This window comes from Agelaius phoeniceus, chromosome 5 (genome assembly GCF_051311805.1).
Source record: "Agelaius phoeniceus isolate bAgePho1 chromosome 5, bAgePho1.hap1, whole genome shotgun sequence".
In the NCBI taxonomy this organism is placed as follows: domain Eukaryota; kingdom Metazoa; phylum Chordata; class Aves; order Passeriformes; family Icteridae; genus Agelaius; species Agelaius phoeniceus.
This window is the reverse complement of record NC_135269.1, coordinates 10,875,826-10,903,246: the sequence shown is the minus strand read 5'-3', so window position 1 is coordinate 10,903,246 and position 27,421 is coordinate 10,875,826. Positions and strand designations below refer to the sequence as shown.

Sequence of the window (27,421 nt, the reverse complement as noted above, 5' to 3'; positions counted from 1 at the left end):
AGACAAAACATATTTTCCTTGGAAAGAAATGCACCACAACGACAAGGCAGCAAATGGAGCAGAACACATGTGAGTTGATTGTTAATCACCAATTTAATTCCAAAGCTGCATCTCCTCTTTTTAACCAAGCAGTAGGCAGCTGATCCCATCAAATGCTGAGGACCAGGTACTTGCAGACATCAAAGAAGTCTCAGCCAACGGTCCAGCCAGACCAGCTGATACAGGTCATCTCTTAGCTGATACAGCAGTATATTGGAATATAGCTAGGACATACTCATCTACAGCTCTTCTTTCAAGGGCCATGCCCCATTCTCTTTCATCCCATGCATCCTACTCTGTGGGTGAGCCACCACAAGGAAACAGAGCCTGGTCTAAGGAGGGAAGCAGCGATGCACTGGTTTTACTCTTCTGCAGTGCCATTGATGATGTGATTGAAGGAGAATGGAGAAAATTTGTATCCAGCTCCCACGTAGAACTTGTTCTGAAATTCCACCCTAGGGAGGAGCAGAGGGAGGCATCAGAGTTGCCTGTAGGCAGGACCTACAGCCAGCCAAGAGGCTGAAATACAGCACCCATGGGAAAAGAGAGGCCACAAGTTGTTGGACTCTAAGCTGTGAATGTGTGCCCTTTATGGCACCAGCACTGAGACACAGGCAGCCCAGGGAGCAACATGGCACACATCAGCTGTGACTTTCCGTCGAGCCAGAATGGAAATGCTCATCACAAGGCCAATGAGCAGAACCTTGCCTGGTAACCTGCTTCTAGAAGCTCTGAGAGCTGAGATAATCACCTGCTAAATACACTGGAGGGAGACAGACACCTCCTCTTCCCTGCACAATGACAAGCACCTGCACCACGGTTTGGCAGTGTTTATGATTTGTGCTAGGGCATTATTTGGTGAAAAAGGCCACAGCTTGGGGCTCAGGTAGGATACTGAGTTACAGTGGTGGTAAAGGGTGTTTTGTCACCTTGGTCTTGCTTATGTGCTGATGGTGGGTCCCCTACGCTGTCCTTGCCTGCACTGATGATCAGGAGCTAACTTGGATCTGGTTTGCCACAAAGCCTAAGCAGCCCGAAGCTCAACTTGGCCTGATGACACAAGCACAGACCCAGGTTTTCATCAGGTTTTGCACTCCCAGCTGAACTCCTGCTGCCCTTGGCAGTGGTCTTGTTAGATCCCTGGGTTAGATACACAGCTAGTGGTGTGGCTGTGCTGCCTTCGGGCCTTGTCATGCAGGACAAAGAGGCCTCAGTGGCTCTGCATGTTTACCAGGATAGAACTGCAGGTTGTCATTTGTCTCACATGCTGACAACCACCACAGGTGCAGGAGGACAAGCAGGTTGCTCCAGGGAGCAGGTCAGAGCAGGGATCCCTGAGCTCCCTTTGGAACAGCCTCCCTCACTTCATTTGCCTAAGGCAATTAATGGTCCAAAGCACTGGCACAGCATGTCTGACACTGTGCCCAGCTGTTCCCACAGCCTGTTCCCTCCCACAGCCTGATCTGGAAAAGCTCCAGAGGAGCTCTGCCCGTACCAGTGCAGACGCAAGGCATGCAGGAAGGCCGAGAGCCCCTCCATGACCAGCAGGATGGCCACCGTCAGCACCGCGAACGCCGCAAAGATGATGAAGATGGCGATGAGGCCTGCCCAGCTGCTGCTGCTGAGCCCATTGTGCATCACCATGGTCCAAAGGACCTCTGACAGCTCTGCAGAAGGAAATAAAAGGAAAACAGTGCTGAGCAGCTGCTACGGAGAGACACAGCATGCATTCTGCCAGCTCACCCATTTTTCTCAGTGTGTAGAGTATGTATGCCCTTAGCTAAGCTATTTAGTTGCTTTATTTTATTTGGGTATTTGTTCTACATGTAAAGCTAGTGTGTATCAGCTTCCACTCCACTCTTACTAAGCTCATTTCTGTGCCAAGAAGTACAGCTCAGCCCTGTCAATCCATGGCACGCCACACCATAGCCCCCCTCCTTGCCCCCCACCCCTTTCTGTTTTCCTTTTTTTTGTGTGCACAATTCTTTAGGGCAGGTGCAACTCCTCACCAGAGGCATTACAGCAATATTAATAAAAAGCATTTCAGAAAAATTAGAAACATTGAAAATCTAAGTTCCACCCTGAGGCAATTTCTAGTATTTGAGCATCTGTTTTTATCACAAACCAAGACAAAAGACATTGAAATGCTGTACATTTCTCATGGAATGTGATGTTCCACTGAATGTTTCTGGGAAAAATCCCAGTGAAATTGACAAATTCCAGAAGCTCTTGAGCCAGACCTTTTCTTTCTTGTTTGCTGAACAGAATCAAAATTACTGTTTCAAGTAATTTTGGCATTCATCTGCATACCCTAAGGCTACAGCATGTGCTTTTGGGAAAAGCAGCTATGGCTCCCATACTGCCTTCACCTCCATGGACTGGACTACACAGGTGGACTGCACCTCCCACCATGTCAGAGGGGTGGCTAAAGTGCAGGAAACTGCCTCAGCCAGTGAATGCAATCAGAGCTGCCAGGGATCACCTCAGAAGCAAAACATCCTCACACATAAATGTCCACAAGGACAAGCTGGGATTTCATGAAGAAATTTGCAGGAATAGTCAAACACCAGCAGAAGCCATGTCCACCAGCATGGTGAGGACACTAAAGGGGGACAATCACTCACGTGCATGGGCCAAGCTCAGTGCCCAGAGTCGCAAATAGGAGGCTGTGTTGGAGATGCAGCCAAGGCAGTATTCAATGGTGTGGATAGCTTGGTGGACAAATACGTCTCCAAAATTGAACTGAAACAACATACAAAACCAAAAAAGTTTTATTGGCTCTCACTTCAGGGCTTTCTGGTTAGCAGAGCAACACTCCACCAAAGGCTTTTCTAACTCCTTTCCTTGCTATGTCCTGAGCAACACAAAGGTATTTCCCAGGAAAAGAGACTCCTCTGAAAAGTGTCAGTTCTGTATGATCTTCCCATACATTCTCACTGAAGAAATCCAATTCCAGTGAAAACTAAATGTTTGGGGAACAGCTCATGTTCTACTCTTATGATTTCAAATCCTTAAATGTCAATCCAGTTGCTGCCAATCTCTGTGATTTCTTACAGAGACAGAAATTCTCATGTAAAATAGGGGCTTTCAGACTATCTGCCTATGGGCATACACATTTTGGGAGATATCACTGAATAACTGTATCTCATAATAATGAATAAGCAAATCTGTGAAGATTCCCTGTGACTGGGAACAGCCAGCCCTATCCACACTCAATATTGTTGATACTCCCAACTACTACAAATATTTTTGTCACTTTTTCCTGTGTTGTTCCCTACTGTACAAGCTCTTGACAATATCTGCCAAAGGAAGGATTCTCTCCCTAGTCAACAATTCTGGCTGCCAACTTTAAGTGCTTCTTTGCAATTTAGAGGAAGGAAAGCTCACTGACTCTTGGGAAAGAGTTGACCTTCCCTGGGTGCAATGTGGAAGTGAACAACCACCCCTGAGGAAACAAAACCTTGAGGTTTGTAAAAGCTTGAGGTTTGCACAAATGCTTGCCACCACCAGGCAAAACCAAAGGAAAAATTCAGAGGAATTAATTCAATGAAAGTTCAAACCCTATTCTGTTTGAAAACACAAACTGTTACAACAGTATGTGTTGATATCTTGTTAGAAAGAAGGGCTGGCAACTCTGCAAAAGTCTTCTGCTTGACTTTGTGTCTTCTACTACTGTGTTTGTATGAATAATTTTCTGCCCAAAGTTTCTTACCTCTTCATCCTCACCCTCATGTCCTTCATGGCCGCCGCTGTGGTCTCCCTGGGAAGCTTTCTTGGGGTGATTGGTCTCTGGGACATCTACCTCATTTTCACCTCCTGAGTTTCCTGAGATGGCTTGAGAACGGAGCTTTCAGAAACAAAATGCAGTATGTTTGGTTGATACCAAAATGAAGAAGTCCTCCCTCAATAACCTCATGATGGGTAACACGTGAAGGATTATATCATGAACATGAAGACAGTTTCAACAATAGTCATCAAGGACAACAGAAATTGAATATTCCACCAAATGGTTACTAATACCTAAATGTTTTCCATCCTAGAGCATTTTCCAGTGATTCAAACTATATTGTAGCTAGTTTCTAGTGTCACAATGCACTCTTTGGTCCCACCATGAGAAGACCCATCCCTTTTAGCAATTGAGAAAACTGAGGTACTTTTAAAGCTGATGTTCCCAATTAGATGGGTGCAAATCAAAGGAATTAGTGTCAAGCAAAAGAACACCGAAGCCTGAGGGTATCATATGACTTGATGAAGGTCACACAGTTCTTGGATACAGGCAGAAATAAAATTCAATGCTCTTGATTCACTTTAAATTGGCAAAAAACCTTGTGTCAACTTCTCTACAATTATTATTTACAGGATTTTTCTAGAGGCCTGAACAACCTGATCTAATAAGTCCTATTATACAGCATAACCAAATAGAGACCTCATGGCTTCTGTCAGGTTCTGCCTTGTCACCCTTTATAGCCTCCAGCAGGTTTCATGGGAAAGGTCTCCTGACAACGTATTGTTTCCTAGTGCAGCAGTAATGATTGTCACACCCACTTTATCTTTGCTTTACCTGAATGTCAGCACAGAAAACAGACTCTGCTGCAAACATATAAACCTAGGGGAATGCAGGATGTGATCAGACAGCTAACATATGAAAATTAGGAATAGAAATATGGGGGCACAATAGGAGGTGGGTAAAACATGTCAGATGTTCGTGGCATAAAAGCAGGAGATGGAGTCAGCCATGTCAAGCCTCCATCCAAATCCCAGAAGAATGACAAAATAAGAAATTACAGTGCAGAGGCAGGGCTGAAAAGGTCTCCCAGGGACCTGGCTTTCAATTATAGGTCAGAAGTGACTGACTTGGAAAAGGTCAAGCAGCAAAACCAGCATCTCATTCTTCAAATGGAAACATCTGTGCCCTATAAATGGTACTCCAGCCACTAACTCTAACTCTAAAGAGAAGTAAATCTTGACTGACAAGTAAAGTCCTGTTAGTGCAGTAATGGAGAGAATTAATGATCAGCTGGGAAGCTGCAGCTGCCACAGCTGTGTGTTGGGAAGCTGTGGGCAAACCACAGAGCCCATGGGAAGGAGGGCTCTGTTAATGTGAAGGCGATCACTTAAGGAAGAAAGAACTACAGAAAGCAGGCAACAGCTTTTAAATCAAACCTCTCCTTCAAGCACTGTTGCTCTCTCCATGGCCAGGACTTTCACAGGTGCCCCATTTCTTCAGAGAGCAAACTAATGGTTAGTGGAGATTGTGGACTGACAACTGAGGTATTTTCCCTGTCTTTCCTTTACCAGTACTTCAATCTTTCTAAAGCTTTGGTTTTGGATACAACAGGTGAAAGAGCTTGGTGTCAGTTTAACAAATAGGGTATGTCCTTGCCAGCAAAGCTCCTGCTTCCAGGGAAATGTTTCCTTCACTGAAGATATTCAAAAGCTGTCTGGACACAAACCTGAGTAATGAGCCCTAGGTAACCCTGTTTCAGCAGAGAGTTTGGACCAGATGACCTCCAGTGATCCCTTCCAAATTTAGCCATTCTCTGATTCTAGTTTAGATGGTTTAGACGTGTCCATACACATGTTTTGGGCATATGTGGCATAAAGTGCACTTTGAAATTTTCAGAGAAAGCCTGAGGTCAGAGAAATGTAGAATTACATCACTGCAAAGAGTTTTTGGGGTCTGTCTCCCCAGCTTTGCCTTTGCAGTACTGAATCCCCCCAGCTGATCCACATCCCTTACCATGTGCTGTGCCTTCTGGTGGTTGGCTCGGAGGATGAAAGGTTTAATAAGGAGCATCCAGGGAACAGCAATCAGAGCAAATATGACTAAGAAACTCTGCACTTCTTTCTAAAAGACAAAACAACAAGAGCAAAAAGTTGCTTTACTTCCATTTAGCCAACTAGGTTTATGGTTAGAAACCTGAGTCTACATAATGCTAATTTTTTTAATACAACAAATACAACTCAACTCCCTGTTGTATTTGTTGTATGTGGCTGTGTATCCTCTGCTTGTGAGAATAAGAATAAATGTATAGTGATTAAGGCTCCAGAAAGCACATTCAGCTAGAGATGGTTGGAGATCTGGAGACAAAAGGCTTTCATGCTGAAAAAGGTTAATTTATCAAAATCTCATGCTACTGACTTGAACCTGGCTACTCAGTGTCCCAAGTGAATGTTCTAATTCTGTGTGAGTCGGTCAGGCTGCCTTGCTTTGATCAGTGTAGAAAGGCTGCAGTAAGAGCCAGGTCATTCAAGTCTTGCCCTGGATTTACTCCACATCTGCAGTTCCAGAAGGAATTGAATCCCCATAGCTTGGGTTTGGTAACAGATTGTCCCCACAATATAAGGTGTTCTTACACTGCAGTATGGCACCCCTGTTGCTGTCCTGACAAAACTGTTGGTACTTTCAGAAAACAGCAACATCAAAACAAACAAAGAAAACCTTAATCCACAACTTCTGCATTTTTTAAAGCTGGCTCAGATGTCTGATCACCTTATGATGGGCTCATACAATATTTTCAGACTACCCAGGCAGATGGCACATTCTGTTTGTGGTGGGGCAGGGAGACAGGAATATAAGAAAAAAATTGCCACCCTGGGAAAGCTTTGGGTTGTTACAAAGCACAATGTTACCTAAAGACTTTTTAAAGGCTGGGAAGACTGTGTTTTTCCATACTCCCCTGAATCCTTAATTCAGCTTCTCAGAGCTGATCAGGGCTCTCTACTAATTCTGACTCACCAGCTGTCCCTAGAATTGAGCTCCTGTTGGAGTGCCCAGTGTGCAACTGTATAGATGTGGGTGCACACATGTGGCTGGATGCAACACTTGCTTGCAGATTATTCATTGATGCTGCTGATGTAAAATCAATCAAAGAAAAAAATTCCATGTTCTGAGAATATAAATAGAGATGACTTTAAAACAAGTTTCCTCTTAGGGGATATTTTTTTGCTTGCCTTTTTTTTTTTTTAAGTGAACTCCCAAGAGGAGTTATTTCTGACAAAAAGCTGCCAGAAAATCCTCTAGCTACTTCTACTTTTTTAAGTGAAAATGTCAAGTATTAAAGCTTTCCAAAGATGAAATAGGAACTTATCTTATAGGAAGAAAGGAAGATGTGTCTAGCACTGTGACCAGACTGCAGGACAGCATGCCTGCAATACACAGCTTTGTATCTCTAGTCACACTTTGATTTTTTTCCCCCAATAGTATCTTCCACTTCATCATTATTCTTGTCAGAATGACACTAGGAAAGAGATTTCCTCTGCATCACTGATTGATAGCTGCTTTCCCCTCCCTGTTGACAAGACCAACACAAATACCAGAAGAATAAACTTTACTTTTGTGACTGACACTTGTGATTGAGCTTCTGAGCCTGTATCTTTGTGCCCACTCTCCACAACACCCACTGCAAATACAAAACTACACTGGATTCAGGCTGCTTGATCCATACCTGATGCAGATACAATGGAGCATTTGAAGTGTCACTATAGTTGAACAGAAACATGTTGATAAAGTGGATGAGGATGCTTGGTGCAGTCTGGGATGAATGGACATCAAAATGACACCATTTGAAAATAATCATGAAGACAAGGTAGCCAAAAAGAGAGATAATAAAAATCATCTCTGGGATGAACTGAAGGATAATGTTTATGTATTTCCTGAAGTAGCTGGAAAGAATCAGGAAAGAAAACTAGAGTTAATACACTAGATATTAATACAAGTTTGCACCCAAGTATGGCAGTACGTAATTTTTGGAAAATAACCTAACAAATTTACAACTATCACTAGCCAAGAAAGAAGTCCATAATTACAGGCTTTATCAGTAAAAGCCATTGTTTAAATACAAAAGCTCTGTTATACTGATTATCTTCAGGTTTTTGTACTTGACCTATCAGTATCTCAGCACCTCAAAAGATTATTACACCGTTTTCACAATTTTCAAAAAATGTCTTATTCAAAAGTTGAGCATTATATGCCAAGAAAGGTATATAAAAGGTATATAATTATGTATAATAAATATAATATATAATATAATATATATTATATAAATTTAAATATATACCTTTATATATAATATAAAGGTATATAATTATATATAATTATTATATGCCAAGAAAGGTATAAAACACTTTCTGAAGGTCACTACATATACTGCAGCTTTGGAGAGTCTCTCAACACAATACTATCAACCTCTGCACTCTATCACCATTTTTTATTTGTTGTTGCAAAACATAGAGGCAGAGATATAGCTGAGTACACCCACAAATCCTGACCAAGAGCTGCTAAGCTAGGCCAAATGCACACGCCCTGCAAGATTTCAGTGTGTTTTGGTTTAGGCCAAAAGAACTTGTCTTTCAAGAGAAAAGTTGTCAAAAGTGGGAGGTGCTGCATCTTTTTAATTTAGTGTGCTTCAATACTTCTGCCGAATTGAGAATATAAGGAAGTAAGTTAAAAAAAGAGTTTATTGAAGAAAATACCTGCAATGTTATGGCTGTCCTTTGGATTTAGCACTGTATATTAACCATTGTGTGAGCCAGCCAGTGTATGGGACATTTCTACCCACACCAGGGAAAGGTCAAAGTTCAGATCATCACTCCAAAATATGACTTTCTCTCAATGAAGGACACCAGTTTAGTGATGAGGACTTGTGTGCTGCTGCAGCCACACAGCTTGCTGAAATGAACTTACATGTGGTTGAAGAGACTGAGTATCACCCCAAAAACCATGTGCACGATCCCTATGACAACCGACATCTTCATTTTGTAGGAGTTCAGGAAAGTCAGCTTGTTCGTTGCAACATTCCAGATCTTTGGGTAAAGGAACAAGGAGAGAGAAAAAACAAGATTTTCAGGTGTTTTATCAATAAAAGGTTTGTGGAAGTTGTTGCTTTGGCACCATCGATTTACTCCTACCAGTTCTAGTAAGAGGGTAGCAATGCACAGAAATCTAGATGATCCTTTTATTACTTTTCACTCTGCCAAGGTATTAATCTAAAACGTAGAAAGTATTAAACTTGTTTAACAAAGGAAATAATGAGGATTTAAAATGATCCTATGACTTCAGTCCTCCAGAAACTACTGCAAAGACTGGTAGCAGAACCTAGAAAATTTCTGTGTCATTTCCTGTCCTGAGCCTGAGTCATCATCTTTAGCAAAAGTGGAAAGGCGTGAGAAAATCCCTCCTGCTGCAACCAAAATTAGTTCCACCCTCACCAGAGAGGTACTGAGGACAGAGCATTTTCAAACTTTTTGTTTGAACAGAAAAAACTCTTTTCAACTCTTTGGCCATGGAGATCAGCTTATTGCCTGCCTCTCTGCACTAACTTTTTCGTTATGTTAGGACATACATCCCTTCTCAGTCCTGCCTTTTCTACACTACAGAGCTTCAGGGTTGTTTCTCATTTCTTCTCGAACTTCCTAGACCCCAAAGTCCTCTGTCCTCAGAGACAGTAAGTAGACACCACTTTTCAGACACTAAATGTAGTACCTGAAGAGAAAGGAGGATTATTTGGGGGGTGAAACCTTCACGCTTTGCATGTTTGTTTGACATGCTTTGCCTCTTCTCTGGATATCAAAGATACTGCCTAGCTTCTTCATCTCAGGGTGAGTTTTTTCCAAGATACACCTCAGTCATGCCAGCAGGATTTGCAAAATGCAAAGAGCCATCCATCCTTCAGGGCAGATGACACAGATAATCTCCTCAGAGATCATCTGGAAGCTGGTGCTTCCTGTCCACCCCTTCCCTTCCAGCACTTGCTCAGCCATTCTTCCCTCCCAGCCAGGACTTTTACACTCTTGAACAGGAGAAGCCAAGCTGGAAGAGGTAGTCTAGGTCAACATAAATTAGAGATGTATCAGAGCAACATACAGAAAACTCAGATGCTTCCAAGGTAATTTTCTGAACCAGACTGCCCACATCCCAGGCAGAGCTTTAGAGCTGAGTTTATAAGAAACTGACTACAAGGTCAATGTCTCTGAGAACCAGGGGAAGACAGAGTTCCTTTGGGTGACCAATTGAAATGAGAGTGCAACCAGCAGGGATGGGGGTATAATACTGCCATTTATTTCACCTTCCATGCAACAAATAGACTGCATGAAATTTGGAAGTTTGCCTTCAAACGGGTGAGCTATCTCTGGAATGGGTTAAGTACTCAAGTAAGGAAACAGAGTTTAGCAGATGTGTGGTAGAAAAAAACTGTAGCACAAGACCACTCTCCAGAAAAATCAAACTTCCTTCCTGCTTACTATTTTGCTGCTGCCTGTGCAGAGCTGCTAGCAATATATCAATTGCTAATTGCTAAAGGAAAGCATCAGAAGGACTGATGAATGGGGAGGTGAGTGGTGGTTAATGAAGTTGTATGGAATAGTGTGGTACCTGAGCACGATGTAAATAGTGTGGAATAAGGGGTGGGATGGGCTGATTTTGCCCGATTTAGAGGTATTTTTCTTCATAGTGGCTAGTATGGGGATGTATTTTGGATTTGTAAACACAGGGTAGATAGTATGGAGATGTTTTTGTTATTGCTGAGCAGGGCTTACACAGAGCCAAGGCCTTTGCTGCTTTTCATGAGGCTGGTGAGGAACTGGTGGGGGGCACGGGAGGTTGGGAGGATTCAGAGACAGCACAGGTGACCCAAAATGACCAAAGGAATATCCCAGACCATAGGACATCATGCTCAGTGCATAAAGTGGAGGGAAGAGGGAGGAAGGAGGGATATTTGGAGTGATGGTGTTTGTCCTCCCAAGTCACCATCACATGTGATGGGGTCCTGCTGTCCTGGAGATGGCTCAGCTCCTGCCTGCCCATGGAAGAGATGACTTAATTCCTTACTTGTGTGCACAGTTTTTGCTTTCCCTGTTAAACTGTCTATAACTCCACCCACAAGTTTTCCAGCTTTCACCTTCCAATCCTCCCCCTGATCCCACTGGTGGGAGAGTGAGCAAGGGACTTTGTGGGGCTTGGCTGCTGGCTGGGGTTAAACCACAACAACTATATAAGGAACAAAGAGCAAGAAATGAAAAGCACAGCTTCAGGAGAGAGTGCAGGGAGCTACTAATGTACCTGATATGCAGAAACAGGATTGAAATACAAATTATCTTAGAGCAATTTAATTTAATTACCGGATCTATTCCAAATGGATATGGATTTCCAGAGTAGACTCCTGGGACTGCTGGATTCAACTGCAGCACTGTATTTTCTAGAAGCACATCCTTACTACAAGAGAAAAGGGAAATGACCTTTGCAGCTTACTCTCTCCATCAAAGCCCACAGTATATTTATGTGAGGTGTGCTGAGGACTACCACAGGATATCTGTAGCTGACTCCAGCCTTTCTGTGACCTGTTATCCTGCACTTGTGTGCATGTAAATGGGCCCCACACAATGGCAGCCTCCCTGACACTGATAATTCTCTATGCATCAGTCCTGGACACCTGCAGATTTTTATGCACATCAGTGCCTGAACAAACAGGCGTGTTCCCGGGAACTCTACATTTCCATTTCAATAGTGAGTTCATCTGTGTGTGTCAGACAAAACCTCTGATTCATTCATGGCTGCATCCACAGCAGGGAGTCTTTCCCTTCCCCACACAGGCAGTCTCTCTTTCCAAGCCTACATGCTCCATTTGGTGTGTTTTTACTTCCTTCCTACATTTACCACTTACTTCCAAGTGTTATTTTTAAACATGGGGATGATGTGCCAGGAAGAACCAAAGAAGTTGAACGATTTGGAGAAGCAGTCATTGTAGATGAAGCCAGTGTACATGGAGAATATGCCCATGAGCAGGATCAGGTAGCGCCCGCTGAAAAAGGTGTTCCAGATCTGCAGGGGGAGAAGGCAGTGCCAGTGACCAAAGTACCTGCAGGTCCATCAGTTTGTGGGCCTCAACCAACAGTAGACATGATTGCACTAGTCTGTGTATATACAATTATTCATAGAAAATTTTGGGTCCCTTGGGTGTATGAGTAGGTAGAATTGCCAGCCTCTGCCTCACAGGTACCATTGAACCATCTCCACACAGCCCTTGGGAAGCTGGATGCCCCCTTTACCCAGTGGGGCTGATGAGCCTTTCCCTGGGGTGCACCCCTGGTACTCACCTCATTAGTGCTTTTCTGGGCCAGAAGGCTCTTCTCATTAATGACCATCCAGAGTGCAAAGCCCAGCATGACAGCGCCGTGGCCACAGTCCCCAAACATCACCGCAAACAAGAAGGGGAAGGTAATGATAGTGTAGGGAGCTGCAGGAGGGAAAGGTCAAGAAGCTCAGCTCTCTCTAAACAAAAAGGCCTCATCAAAGAAGCAGTCTACTCCAGCAGGCCATTCCTTACAGGTGCTGCCCTAAAAGGCCTCCTCAATTCCTCCCCTACACACCAGGCAGTCAGAACTAGTGCAGAACTGGCTTTACCATCACAGAGAATGTTCAGTTGTACGACCTGTACCTTCCTTGCAGTTTTATCTTTTGCTTCTTACTTCATCATAATAAACACCATGTGTAGACAACTGCATTCTGTTTTGCAACACAAAAATGTATTTGGAGGTTGCTATCATGTTTCTCAACCTGCTCAGCCTCAACAATCTGAGTTAAATCTCACCCTTTCACATAGGCCCCCATTTCTAGGTTTCTATTAATTCTCAGTGGTCTGAAATTCTCTACTATTGTTTCAGACTTTTGTCAGGTCCTTTTGGCCTTCTTTGCCTCAACACAGTGAGCTCAACTTACATTTCCCTTATGAGCTTAGTTCTTTTCCTCAGACCAGCTACCTCACCATTTATTCTTCATCCTGTATTTGTATAGTTCCTTATTTTCATCACAATCATTCATTGAAGACCAACAGCCAAATTCTTTGCCTGAGAAAATCCATGCCTAAACACCAAACAGTTCCAATATGGTTCAGATTTCTCAATCAGCAGCAAGTACATTTTTTAGGATAGTGAAAGAGCTCAAAGGCTTTACTTTGGCTCATGCAAACCAGATGTATGTAGCTGAGTGTTTCTCACCTGGGTTCATCTCCCTGTAGTTGCCCACACCATATGCATCCACAATGTTCTGAAACCCAGCTGTGAACTTGTTGGTCCTGTTGAAGGTGGGCGGTGCCATCTTGGTGTGTATGGCAGTGAGGATGGGGGCAATTGTGGAGCCACTGCGTTCCTGCAAACCCAGTGACAAGGACAGACACAGAGTGGATGGAAGAATTGGCCCCACAACACAACTTCTGGCTCAAGAGTCTGTCACAAACCTGCTAACATTTAATGCTGACCTTAAGCTGTGTCAAAAGATGAAAGGTCAAAGGACAATGGGACAACCTCAACTTAGAAAAGGGACACATTACAGTAACAGACCTGTCTGAACATATGCTCAACATATAAACAATTCAGTGTGGGTGAGAGCTTCAAGGACCCAAACTGTTGCTCTCTTACCATTCCTTGATGGAGAGCTCTTTTTATCCGGTCAGCATCAGCCACTGGGAACCAGATCTCTGCAATGACACACTGCTGGGTGACGTCGATGTTACAGCAATTCAGGATGTGGTAGATGGCCTTGATTTTTTTCACCTTGATCCCCCAAGCCCACAGGTTGGCTGCTGCCTCATGCAGCAGTCGTTGGCGGTGGGACTCGGTTTGTGTTATCACCTGTAAGCACAACACAGGGCAACACTCAGGACAGGGAAGCACAGGGGGCAGGAGCTACTCAGTTAATTGGAGAGGGCAGGTGGAAAGGAGCTATTTGCATGAATGTGTGGGGTATCCTGGAGAGCAGCAACTGCAGGTGTGGACACAGGATCACTCAACACCAGGTGCACAGTGCTGCTCACCAAGAACTCTCCCTGCATGGTCCTGATTCACTGGAAGTGTAGAGGAGAGACCACTGGGGGTTACTTAGCTGTGGGACTGGCTCCCTACCCAGTTGCTTACAGACTGGCCACATCTCACCACGTGCTCCCAAGCTGGCATCTCCTGCAGGCAGCTCTGTGCCACAAACCTGGGGAATATCACACCCATGAGTAGAACTAGAGTTCATGCTCTTGGGACCTCCACACATCACGGGGCCACCACAGTGCTGCTGCGTTAGTGAACGAGGGAGATAATGAGATTGAGTGTCAGGAAGACAACCTGTGTGGTCTGCAGCATGGTTTTAGACAGGACACATATCTGGGCAGGTCCCACTTGTAGGGTTCAGTCCTCAGTGAAGCCACTGCCACTTACTGTGTTTAAATCCTCGATTCTTGTGTTGACTCCATCAAGCATTTCTCGGCGCTCGGTGGCAGACTCTGGACAAGGATAGACTGTGGCACGAAATCTAGCCTCAGTAAGAGAGAGTTGAGAAACACTCGTTATTTTATGTGAATTTTATATAAAACCTGACTGAGTTTTCTTCCTCTGTACTCTTCTCAGCTCAAAGGCAGGGAAACTGGACTTCATTCCTGACCCAGCAGTATACTCCTCTCACATACCACAAAGTTACACATGGTCTTGCAGAAAGGTGCAAATAGGTACCTTTAACCCTTGATGAGAATAAGGATCCCTTCGCCTGCTCTAGCTGAAAAACCCTCTTTGTCTTAGGTGATACAAGAACCCGATGTCAAACAGAGGTCAGCACTAACATGTTGACGCCTCTCTTCTGTCCACAAGCTGCTTGAATTGAGACTCAAAAAAACCCATCCTGGCAAAGGCAGCCTCGCTAACACAGTAGCCAACAGATGTCTCTGTTGCACCGAGGTTGGAAAAATACCATGTGGCTGTCTCTGCACTACCCTCCTGCAGGCACTGGGAGAAGGCATCAGCTGAGCCGCTGCTGCACTGCAAGCAAACGCCCTTTGTGCGGGCAGGCTGCATGAGTAAATAACCCTGTAAAAACAAGCGAGCAAGCAAGCAAACAAACAAAAGAACAACAATTTCAGGATAAAATAGGAGAATGGCTGTATGCTTCTGGTCCACCTGTTTGGCTAGACACCTTGGAAACAAGGAAAGGATAGATGAAGGGTTTTAAACACCTGAGAGTGTGTCTGTTACATCAGCTTAGATAACCAATATGAAAGCTTTTATAAGCTTACCCCCAAGGTTCTGTTTAGAAGATTCAGTGGGTTTGTTTAGTGTGGTATAAGAAGGACTAATGAGGGATTCTAATTTGAGTGAAAATCTTAGCTCCACACAGGTAGTGCTTCAGCTGTAGCACGAAACTCAACCCTCTCTAGCACAGCTGCAGGTCACTCTGGGGCAAAGCTGCTTCCACCAGTGCAGCACACTGCAGTGTTGGACACCATATGATCCCAGCACAGACAATTAGAAATGAGTTGCATGTCTCTCTGAGAAGTGTGCAGCTACCTGTCCTGCCTGCAGAGCAAGTCCCAGAGTACTCTTCATGCACAACAGTGGGCACAAGGAACAAGGAGTTCCCCCTGGGATCTTAGAGGCCACGGGGTGCACTGCTGCTGCTCTCTGCCTGCAAGCCTAAGCTGAGGTGCTGCAGTAACTAAAATAGCAGACATCCCTCCTTTTTTTTACTTCTTGGCTTGTTCAGTGATATCTAGTGCATGTGCCACCCCTGCCACTTTGATATCGCCCATCAGATCTGCAGGAAGAGATCTTTCCTCTTTGCAGAGCAGAGATCTCCTGCCCCTGACCTAAGGCAACACATTTCCACCATCCTGCCACAAATATGCTGAGTAAGGGTTGCTGAAGGGCTGTCTTTCTGCAAGTGAGATTAATTCATGTAACAGGGTCATAGGGGTCTATCCCTGTTTAAGAGACAAAAACGTACAGGCTCTGTATACAGATAAGCATCATACTCTGGCTTTATCTGAGCACAGGATATTTCACCACCTGCTCTACAAAATCAGTTCCAGCACACATACAAGTGAGTACAGTTGCAAATTGAACAAAACATGCTGCAGTTTCCTAGAGATCTGCCCAGAGGTGTGTGTAATGACAGCACGTGCTCTTCAGCTAAACTTCCCTTTCCAGAATTAAATTTCTCCTCACTCAACACCTGGTATTCATTTCCAAAGGTTATTCACCCTACCTAATTATTTCCATCTCCTTATTCTTCACAGCTCTTAGTTCATCTTTAATAAGGATTTTTAATCAAACTTGAAAGCCTATTCCTCCATGCTGTACAGTTCCCCCATTCCCAATAACGTTATTGCAGCAGTGCTGCTTTGATCTTTTAACAGCCATTTTGCATACTGAGTATCAGCTTTGCCCTAATGGCACAGACATCTCTGAAAGCTCCAGGAGAATTCAGCAGGGAATCCTTTCATTGATAAACTCAGCTTAGTATTCACATTAGTACTGAGGCAGCTGCAAGAAAAGGAGGAAAAGAAAAATTCTTACGTTTTCCTCCTTCCTGCTCCCTCTACACCTCTCACTAATAAATTTGTGCATGGACTTAATGCTCCTGAAATTGGCAGACTAATGTTACCAATTAGAGTCAAGCAGGGACTACAAGAGTAACCTGAGGCACACAGCTCTGCAAACAAATCTTAGCCTGCCTTGCAAGAGGCTGGCTCAGACCAGTCCCATGATTTTTGCAGGATATTTACTTGTCATGAATGATGACTTAGTGCTAAGCAGAAATATCCTGCTGGGGCTGGAACGACACTGCCATCTGCTTTAGGTGTAGTCATGCCTGCCTCAAAGGTGGACCAGACTAAGGTGGACCAGACTAAGGTGTCCTGGCCTGGGTACCAGGGGTGGCTGATGGGCCACAGAGCACAAAAGGAGGGCCAGAGGATTAAGACATTTAGAGATCTGCCACACAGGAAAACATCTGAATAGATGGGCATATTAGCAACCAAAAAATTTGAGATTAAGAAAGAACATAAAAGATTACTTCATTAGCACTGCAAAGAGAGTGTTCTGTGGATTTGCCTTTGGTAGTTGTATTTTCCTTGAGTTACAAGGGTCTGAGAGAAACCAGTCTAAGTTCCCTCCTACAAACCTACCACCACATACATCTGCAACACTAGCTCCTAGAAACTGCACACCACAACCTCCCTGTAGGGATCTGCCCACATTTCCAGCACTGCCTGAGCCCTAGCTGCAGAAAGTTGTGCCTATGGTTTGGGGGATTTTGGTGTCCCAAATCCAACAATGAATATGTTGACAGGCATTGTGCTGCTTGTTCTTTTACTCCCATCCCAGGAAAAAAAGTTTTGGCTTTTGACTGCAGGGAATTTTAAATGCTGCAGGGGAAAAAAAATCACAACCAAAATGGAGAACTTGCAGCACTCTATGGGCAGCCTCAGCCAGTTCTAAATGTATGACCTGGTGACTTGCAAGGCACAGGGGAAAATCCAATGGGAAGCATTCCCCACCAGCAACTGCCCATGCAGAAAGGGAGAAGGGGTCTGAACAGCATTTAAAAAGCAGGAAAAGAAATGAGACATAAGAGGGACATGGGCCTGCTGAAGCAAGTCCAAAGGAGGGCCAGGAAGATGCTCAGAGGGATGAAGCACCTCTGCTCTGAGGAAAGGTTGAGAAGATTTGGATTGCTCAGCCTGGAGAAGGAAAGGCTCCAGGGAGAACTTACCACAGCCTTCCAGTACCTAAAGAGGCCTACAAGAAAGCTGGAGAGGGACCTTTTACAAGGGCAGGTAGTGACAGGACACAGGGGAATGGCTTTAAACTGAGAATAGGTTTAGGTTTAATATTAGAAGAAGCTCTTTACTGTGAAGGTGGTGAGGCACTGGCACAGGGTACCACAGAGAAGTTGGGGATGCCCCATCCTTGGCAGTGTTCAAGGCCAGGCTGGATGGGGCTTGGAGCAACCTGGTCTACTGGAAGGTGTCCCTGCCTATGGCAGGGGAGTTGAAATGAAATGATCTTTAAAATTCCTTCCAACTCATATTGTTCTGTGATTCTATTATAGGCAGGAAATTGTAATCCAGAAAGAGAACGAGGCTTGCTGGAAACTCAGAGGTCACTGGCAGCAGCAGTCTGACCCTGCACAATGGCTATGGCACAACTCCCTGTATGTCTGAGCTACTGGGGCAGAAATCAGTGACTGAGAGCTGAGGGTCTTCCCTCATGTCCATGACTGCTTCATGCACAGATGCCCACCTCAGGAGGGCTGAACTTCCCTCTGGATGGTCCTTGCCCTCCACTGCTCATAGAAGGTACTTTGGAGGGCCCCATTTGCAAGGCAGGAATTGCTAACAGATCCCAGGGTTCTCTCACTCCTTGGGACTGAAGTCAGTCATGCCAGCTGGATGAAACATCCACCTGCTTTTATTCTGATGAAATGCAGGATGTAAGGAAAGGCCTGCCCTGAGTGCGGATGTCAGGGAAGAGCAATTGCTCAGCCTCTCACTGCAGGCTCTTGGCTGGCCTTGCCTGGCTGAGGAGCTGTACCTGAAATGGGTTTGGTGACAGCAGACAGATCCTCTCATCAAATCTGATTTACACTGCAACAAAGCTCATTGGTCATCAGTGTTATGAAAGAGTAACAAAATATTCAGCCTGAATTATCTTTTCAAGATGCTTAACAGGGTGGAAACAAGTCAGGTTGTATGAAGCTTTCATTTCTCTCCTGGGCTCTGTCTCTGATTACACAGATATTGCTCAAAGGCCTTGGGAAGGGGTTGAATAAACTACAGCATCATCTTTCTTTGAAGAAATGCAGGAAGGCTTGAGAGCAAGTTGACTGGAAACATGAGGACCATGTTTCCAGTCCTCAAGTTAGGGACCCTGATTTTCAGGGTTGGGTATTTTCAATGTTGGGTATTTTTTTAAAGAACCCCATTTTAGACGTTACAAGTAAAAAACCTAGCAGCTGAAGCTCTCAAGAGCTGCATGCCACTTTGGAAAATGTAGGATCTCAAGTTCCAAGTGCTAAAGTGATGGATGTCTGTCATGATTAGGAGCAGCAGAGCTGAGGAGGGGAAGGGAGGTTGGTTGCAGAGCTGACAGCTGGAGATCTGACATCTAGCTCCAAATTCAGCCAGCCCAGACTGCCAGTAACCACCTCTAGGGGATCCATTGTGGCTCGCCCACAGGCCTGCCTTACCCATCACAAATCTTCTTGATTTTTTGTTTAAGCTGCTCTCCTTGATAGAAGATAATGAACACGTTCTTCTTCACCTCTTCTCTCTGCAACACACAATTCAAGCAGCATTGAACACACCCAGAGTCTAGTGCAGAAAAGTTGGTATCTTTTTTTTGGCAGCCTCTGCAGTGGTTGTTTTATCCCCCATCCCCAGTTTCCCATCAGCAGTGCCTTCCCCAGATGCTCTTTCAGGAAACAGGCATGGGCAGAAGCTCTGGGTTATGGGGGAAGGAGCAAAGGGGACAGAGTTCCACTGGGGCACAGGGTTCACCCCAGAGACACCAAGGGGAATTGCCCCTCCATGGCTAATTCCAGCTGGGGACAGCCACAGTCCACTTCCATGGTGGTCCTTGTAATACAGCTGCCCTGTGAGGCCTCGTGTGCATCTTGACAGGCAGGAAAAGGAAACCACCTCAACAGGAGCAAAAGGGGAAAGCAATGCCAGAGAAACTTCTCCCACCCTCAAACTGTCCCACACTTGCCCTACAGGCTCAGACACTGAGCTCTGGAGAGGCAGCCAGTGCTGCAGCACGGTCCAGGTCCCCAGTTTTGTGTCTGCAGGTCACAAGCACCCACAGAGGGCAGAGGAAAGCACAACCAGGTTGGTACCTACTGTCACAGGGTCCTCCATGGGGGTGTCCATTTCTGTGTACCTCAGGTAAATATTTCCCCTGCAGGCTCGCCACAGTAAACGCTCAAAGGGGATCATCCTTTCCCTCTTTATTACCCCTGCTGTGAATCTGAGCAGAGTTACAAGATAAATTAATTACAAGCCCATTCCATGCCTTTTAGGACCTGTAGCACACATGAATTCACAAGCCCTTGTTTTCTAGTCTGTGCTAGCCAAGGTTCTGCTGCTGCTGCTGCAGGCACTTCTAAGAAAACCTTCCCTGCTCAAGCCTGGCTTTTATCTCAATCTACTGACTTTATTCCGTGGTTCTTTCTTTAAAAAAAAAACCTTTCCTAGATAAACAGGTGAAGGTGAAGAAAAATTCTGGCTAGAAATGGAAAAATGGAGAGATGCCTTAAGTCACAAAAATGAGAGTGTCTGAATGGCAGAGGCAGGAGGTAGAAATTTTGAAGTGTTGGTTTATCTTTACTCTCCTGTTTTCCTTTTCTGAGAAAGGATCTGACTGCAGCCCAGTGCAATAGCATGGCTTTTTCTGTGGTTAGACATCCATCCATGAGGACCTGAGTCCAGAAGCCATGGGTGAGGTGCCTTAAGATATAAATTTTCAGTCAATACCTACTAAGGGATCACTGGAATTGGTGGCCTGGAAGCAGAAGTCCACTTGTCCCACTGACCCATAACCTGACCATAGTTTTGATGACAGTTTCTGAGGACAGTCTCTCGGTTATCTTCATGAAACAGCTGTGCAGAGGAGGCTGGTGAGCACCCTCTGCTAAGAAGCTGAAGGAAGCTGTGCCAGTGTCACAGCAATGCAGCACAGGGGGAAAGTCTGGCCAAGCTGGAGGCCATCACCAATACACACCCCAGCTTGGCAGCTGCAGCAGCAGGAGTGCTTCTCAGCTCCAGCAGTCCAGATGTGTCTTCACTAAAGAAATCATCTGGCAGATTGGTTTCTGCCTGGAAAACATTAGTTTTACAAAACACTCTTCAGCATTGCCAGTTTGAAAACTATTTTCACATTTTTCTCTTAAAAATTTTTCCCCAAAGGTAGCTTTCCATGGAGATTTCCATGGAGATAAGACCAAAGGAAAACCAATAAAAGTAAGCTATATCTTAGCAATGGAAAAGCATAAATGCTATTTTCAAAGAGATCTGTGAGCTAAGTTTTTGAGTCCCACTGACTCATGGAGCAATGAAGGCTCCAAAGTGACCGAGGTGTTTTTGCAAACCTCATCATGGCTTGTGGTAGAAACCTCTAAAAGCAACATACACTAAATGAAAGTGCAAGTACTTTAAAGAACTTTCCACATCTCTCTGTTGGAAGAGCAAAGAGGCCTCTCACCTCAAAGAAATCCTGGGTTTTCTTCAGCAGATGTTTGAGCTCTGTCAGCTCAAGGAAGTTCTGCTTCAATGTTTGCTGGTTCTGGTTGGCTTCCAGCAGCTCGGCTTCAAGTTTCTCCAGCACTGTCTGTTTAGGGTCCAAGCACATCCAGAAAAACTCTGAAGCAGATCAGTGGCTCTTTCCCAAGCTGATACAAAATCTCAAACAACAGTCTTGGGTTTGGTTTTTTGTTTTTTGTTTTTTTTCAAGAGAGAATACAGAAATATTCAACAAACAGTTTGATAAACAGAAGATATTCGTCAATGCCAGTGCATCGGTTTTCCATTGCAAACATTCCCTGATGGATGTGCTGTCCTCTTCTGGCACTGGAGTTCTGATGCCCCTGACCCAAGCACAGGCAGGTAGGTGTGTGTGTGTGTGGTGGAGGTGTCTCAGCCTGGCTGGGTATCTCTGTGGTTCCTCACAGACATCTCACACCCCAGACTGACTGGCTGTCATTTTACTGACTACAAAAGCAACCTACATTAGTTTAGGTACATTAGCCATAGGCCAGAAATTAGATGATGATATGGGGCTGGGAATACACCAGGAAATCACATTGCTTGTGAAGCTGAAGCCCTTGGAAAGCTCGATTTTCCTTTCTAGTCACCTTCATATGCAGCATTTTAAAATTACCCTGTCAGTAATGACAGGCTTTATTCTAGCCCTCCTACCAGCTGGGCTAGAATAAAGCATCCCTTGCACATCCAAAAGCGAGGCCCAAGTGTTTGTGTCAGGCCCCAGCATCACAATCACAGTCCCAGCAGGACAGGCAGTCCTGGGATTTTTATGCAGTGAAGTGGGTTCTAACATCAGGTCTCTTGGTAAAACACCAAACCCTTCTTATTCTCTCCTATAGGATGATGAGGCATTCTGTGAAAGTAATATTTTTTCATTAATATGGGGGACCAGAGGGATGTTTCACAGGGCATGGTAAAAAGACTGGGCTCCTTTAGGAACAGGCAGCAGGACCAGCCTCAACCTAAGTGCTGAGGCAGCAATTTGGGGAGCACCTCCTTGGGCAGGGAGAGCTGTGCCAGCCTCAGGCACCAGACTCTTCCTCGCAGGGAGGGTTCTACTGAGCACATTACACAGACAACCCTTGTTGTGCACAACCCTTCCCTCTCCTGGCTCCACTCCAAATTCTGTACCTCCATATCAATCATTTCCCGAGGCAGGGGTGTCTCTGGGTACTTTTCTCCTTTGACTATCTCAACATTATCTTCCATCTCATTTTCCAGAAAACCTGCAAGGAAAGGGCACAGAACTCTCAACACAGAATCATCCCTGGTGCATCATCCTGGTCACCAGCTTGTTGCTCAGCCAGGACCAAGGCATCCTGTGGTGCTGTGACAAGATTAATTGATACATGAGTGCCATCATCCCAGTGCATAAACACAGCCACCAAGGAATTAACACCCCCAGCCTCCTTTCTCAGTGGAGGTGCTGTTTCTTCTGAAGTCACAGTGCCCATTCCCATTCCCACTGGCACAAGTGGCCACCATGGCCCCCTTTATTTGGGGCAGTGAGTAAGGCACTCAGAAAGCTCAGGTTCCACTGCTTGGCCAACAATGCCAGGTGCTGCCACTGCCAGCGTTGTGGTGGAGAGAATGCAGAGCTCCCAGGACACACATCCACAGGACTGTGGGTATCACAAGCTCTGCTGCTTGCTTTTTAAGGACTTATCCCAAGGCTGAAGCCCTTGGCCAGAAGAAGTGTGTGCCAAAACCTGGTGCACTGGTGTAAGAGTCAGATTAAATCTGGACCAGCCCCAGATTTATCTTGAGATTTTATAAAAGCTAATTAACAGTTTTAAGTTCAGTTAACCATTTTCAAAACAAGGGCAACAATTTATTGCCCATATGGGGTGAAGTGGTAATTAGCTGATGCATGGAAAACATTTCCAGGGGCTCAGATGAAAACATCACCATTTTGCCACTAATTCTGCTCCCCAGTGTGAGAGCACTTAAAGAAACAAATCCCACACCACCAGTTGGCAGGAAGCCGATTGCATCTGACAAGCGTTTACTCACGCAGGATTCTCTCCAAGGATTCACACCTTCTCACTTCATTCACAAACTTTCTCTGGAAGCTGTTGACATTCACATTCAGCTAAAAACAGGAGGGAAAACAAGCCTGGGGCTGAAGGCTGCACAGTGCTGTGCTCATTTTTGAACATTAGCAGAGGACAAGTGCCTTTGGTGCGGATGGCAAACACCACTGGGTGTGAGAGGGTTTTGGCAGGGAAATCCCGTGGGATTCATCATGGCCCAGGTGGCCTTGCCCACAACAAGAATCATAGAGGGGCCTTCATGGAGACACTTCTGAGTCCTGATGATGCAAAGGGTGGCTCCAAGGCTGCACAGAGGGCATGCAGAGCATTGGGTGGGGACTGAGGGATGGGTGGGGGTCTTGGCATGATGCTTGGGTTTCAGATCAGCCTTGGGGAAATCCCGCTTTCACCGTGGACTTTTTGGCCTCCCTACAGGTGCATCTTTCCCCAGTGCTTTGAGGGAAGGACAAGCACACCCTGGAGCACCTCTCCAACAGCTCAGCACGCCAGCCAGGCACTACTCACATCTCTGAACTGGACCAGCCCCAGCTCCCCCAGCTCAGCCACGCAGCAGTAGGCAGCCTCCACCTGCAGAAAGAGCTGCCTCAGGCTCATCTCCTCGCTCCGGAAGATGGAGGCCATCCTGCAAGCTCTTCTCTGGCCTGGGAGGCCCTGGGAGTCCTCGTGGCAGCAGCTCTGTCTTCCTTGCCCAGGCAGGTGCAAGAAGGTGCCAAGCTCTGCAGGAACATCGGGGTCACTGAGTCAAAGTGCTGGCACATAACCCAGTGCTGCCCATCACATCCTCCAAAAGGGTTTCTCCCCCTTCTAAAGCCTCCTTGGACCCACATGAGGCTTCATCCCACCAGAGCAGTGAGAGATGCTAAGGAATGTGCATGCCACAGGGAAAGGGGGCAGTCACCAGTCTCCTGTGACAAATGATGAGCAAATTCCCTGCCCTGTCCTCTGCTGGACCTAAGCACTCCAGACCACTGCACTCAGGCTCTGTAATTTGGTGTTGGATGCTGTGATTGGAAAGAACTCAATTTCTTTTCTTATACACACAGACAAAAAAAAAAAAAATACCCCAAGCAACAAACCCCAGTGATTTCACCTTGCAATTAGACAAGTGAAAGAGCCTGGCTGCTTTTTTGTCACTGTCATTGATAGTGTGAACATTGCAAACCCATCTGGAGCATGTCATATGGGCGTGGGGAGAAGAGCAGACTATTTTCTTTAAATTAAAACAACCTTTAGGATTTCAGAAGAATTTTTTTCCCCATAAAGGACTGTTTTCAAAATGAGATACATGAAATAGCATGCATTGCATAAAATTTCCCATCATCTCTATGCTTATTATTATTTACTTTGAATAACCTGAACATAGAAATTGTCTTTAGTTGTTCTCACACAAAATTAACTGATCAGCATGCACAAACACAGTAATTATCTTTTTCCAGAGAAAAACATGCAAGTAGATACACTTGCATGCATTTAATTTTGTAGCAAGTGTACGTTTTATAAATAGCAAAACAAAATCCCTTCACAACCTCACTTCTACTTGTTGACAGGGGTAGAAAGTCAATTGTCTTTAACCCCTTCTGTCTCTATGAACCTTATATTTCAGCATTTTTAAAAATAAATTGTGGATTCTAAGAATTGTTTTTAAAATATACAAAAAGATTAATCTTAAATATGAGAGAAGCATTTCAAGATATTAAAGGCTTATTTAACAGGAGCATGATAGTCACAGGTCTGTATTTGCTCAAATGTTCTAGGAATTCTCCTACTCTCTGTACCCATTCACTCTAAAATTTAGGATGCTGAAAATACATGATAAGTAATAGCTTGTTAAGAGAAAACATCAAGTGATAACTTAAATGGATTTAGTATATACATTTTAAATTTGCTTGGACATTTTCCAGCAAACTGCATTTTTCACAGGAGAAAAAGACAAAAGCTGCAAGAGACCCACTACTCATGCAAAGTAAATCTGTGGTAAGTAAATAAAAACGTTTAAGGGACCATCAAAGTGTCCAATCCTAATTTCTTTAGACTGAAAAGTGTGAAGAAACTATAATCTAAAGCAGTTTGTATTTCTAAACCTGCAGTTAGCTTCCATTAAAAAAGGTGCTAAATCCTTAGAAACAATAGAACAAAACTCAAATAAAATATTTAGAAATATCTTAATTAAGCTGCTTCAAAGCATCCAAAACCAGGATTCTACTCTTCCTTGCTAATCTGTCAGGGAAATCTCCAAAAGCTCATTTTCACATTGATTCATAATGAGAGAAATACCTACTCCAAGGAAGGCAGAGCTTTCAGCCCTCAGTTATCCCCACAGGTGCAGGAGGGGATAGCTCAAAAGCACCTGCTGGCCAGCAAGACTTCTGTCAAAATCAGACAGAAGTACTTCCCCCTTCCCTACTCTCCCTCGCCCCCACTTTTTGCTTTGGCAGAAGAACAGTTAATTGAGAAATCCCTCGTCGCTTTTCCCATTGAAATGCGCGAAAGCGCTCCCGCGTTTGGGCAGGGCAGAGGGTGCACAAGGTGTCACCGGGGTGTACCTGTCTGCCAGCCACCACGGGGGTACCTGTGAGCCACCACGGGTGTACCTGTGAGCCACCACGGGTGTACCTGTCACCCACCATAGGTTTACCTGTTAGCCACCACATGTTTACCTATGAGCCACCACGGGTTTATCTGTCAGCCACCACGGGTGTACCTGTCTGTCACCCACCACAGGTTTACCTGTGAGCCACCACGGGTTTACGTGTCAGCCACCATGGGTTTACCTGTGAGCCAGGACAGATTTACCTGCCAGGCACCACGGGTTCACCTGCCAGCCCCCACCCCGGGTTTACCTGTCTGTGAGCCACCACAGATTTACCTGTCTGCCACCACAGGTGTACCTGTGAGCCACCACGGATTTACCTGTCTGCCACCATGGGTTTATTTGCCAGCCACCACGGGTGTACCTGTCTGTCAGCCATCCCGGGTTCACCTGCCAGGCACTGGGATTTACCTGCCAGCCACCCCAGGTACACCAGTCAGCCAGCGCAGGTTTACCTGTGAGCCCCACGCTCCTTTCCGTCCGCCCTCTCTGTCCCCGGCTCTCCCGGTGTCCGTGCGCAGGTGACAGTGACAGCGGGGCTCTGCAGCGGCTCTGCCGGGAGGGGAGGGCAGCCCTGGCCAATGTCCCGTCCCACCCAGGGCACGGCAAACCTTTGCTTTTAAGGTCAGAACCGGTCTGGACCAGAGAAGGGAAACCCTTTGTGTCCCAGACAGCCCGCAGGGGGACGGGACCGAACGCTGGCGAGCTCGGTCACCACCTCCGTGCCAGGGCGGTGGCAGGCGTGTTGTGGCAGCTCAGCTTGTTGGGACTGACAACAGATGGGACAACCCGGCTGTCACCGCCCCGGGCACCCGGGGGAGCTCTGGGAGCCTCGGGAGCCGCTGGGTGCGGAGCGCGGACCCCGCATTTGCGAGCTCCGGGGGAGGCTCAGCGGCCAGGGAGGTGGGAAAAGCTTGAGCGCTGTTTCTCGCTGGTTTTTCCTCGCCGAAGGCAGCCCGGGAAAGGCCAGGGAAACAACGGGAGATTAATGATTTTCCTGGCGCTGGGGGACGGGCAGAGCGACGGAGCAGGGAGAGGGCTGGGAGGGCAGGGGCTCTGTTAAACAGGGACAGTGCTGACAGGGAAATCGACTCGCAACCCCTGACATAACCACTGCTGGGGGGCAAAAGGGGCTTTATAGACTCTCTGCCACTTCGGCCACTAAAGCAAGGGGTCCCGAGAGAAATTTGGCCCCACCTAAAACCAGTGGCTTATCTCCCACTGAGGAGGCAGGGTTTCATCCTGATGAAAAAAAGGCAAGCTGGGGAAGTACTAAATCTAGCACCCAGAAAAAAAATTCCCTCCCAAAATAAGAACTAATAAAAAAAAAAAAAATCCCTCCTATGTCACAGACATCTTTTATGAAAAATCCTTTCCTTAGGATTTTTCCTCCTGAGAAGCTGAGAGACTTCAAGAACAAAATGTAAGCAATGGTTATCTGCTGCTGTGGAATGCAACAGGTGGATCTGTGATTGGCTCATGCTGGTTGTTTCTAATTAATGGCCAATCACAGTCCAGCTGGCCCAGACAGAGAGGTCCAAGCCACAAGGCTTTGTTATCATTCTTTTTCTATTCTTAGCTAGCCTTCTGATGAGATCCTTTCTTCTATTCTTTTAGTATAGTTTTAATATAATATATATCATAAAATAATAAATCAAGCCTTCTGA

At 45.5% G+C, this 27,421-nt stretch overlaps 1 protein-coding gene across 1 annotated transcript; it reads right to left on the bottom strand.

The window, feature by feature from the left end:
• Positions 1–205: 205 nt before the first annotated feature.
• ATP6V0A4 (ATPase H+ transporting V0 subunit a4) lies at positions 206–26,293 on the bottom strand. Its single transcript, XM_054631237.2, has 21 exons — positions 26,210–26,293; positions 23,669–23,880; positions 23,124–23,202; positions 22,242–22,336; positions 21,052–21,177; positions 20,572–20,666; positions 19,692–19,818; positions 19,040–19,122; positions 14,239–14,332; positions 13,453–13,665; positions 13,033–13,183; positions 12,133–12,272; positions 11,700–11,857; positions 11,158–11,251; positions 8,726–8,844; positions 7,488–7,704; positions 5,780–5,887; positions 3,752–3,886; positions 2,664–2,781; positions 1,535–1,706; positions 206–494 (listed from the first exon to the last, which is right to left on the bottom strand). Exons 2-21 carry the CDS (start codon positions 23,783–23,785, stop codon positions 401–403), a joined length of 2,535 nt encoding a protein of 844 aa, XP_054487212.2. The 5' UTR covers positions 23,786–23,880; positions 26,210–26,293; the 3' UTR covers positions 206–400.
• Between the last annotated feature and the right edge of the window lie 1,128 nt (positions 26,294–27,421).

Bases quoted from the DNA above. Each gene is read 5' to 3' on its own strand.
- ATP6V0A4 (XM_054631237.2), bottom strand. From the start codon at position 23,785: ATGGCCTCCATCTTCCGGAGCGAGGAGATGAGCCTGAGGCAGCTCTTT. The intron at 11,252-11,699 runs GTAAGTGGTAAA...TTTCTCTTGTAG, and splicing joins TTTAAAAATAACACTTGGAA to TAAGGATGTGCTTCTAGAAA. The intron at 8,845-11,157 runs GTAATTAAATTA...CTTTACCCAAAG, and splicing joins ATCCATTTGGAATAGATCCG to ATCTGGAATGTTGCAACGAA.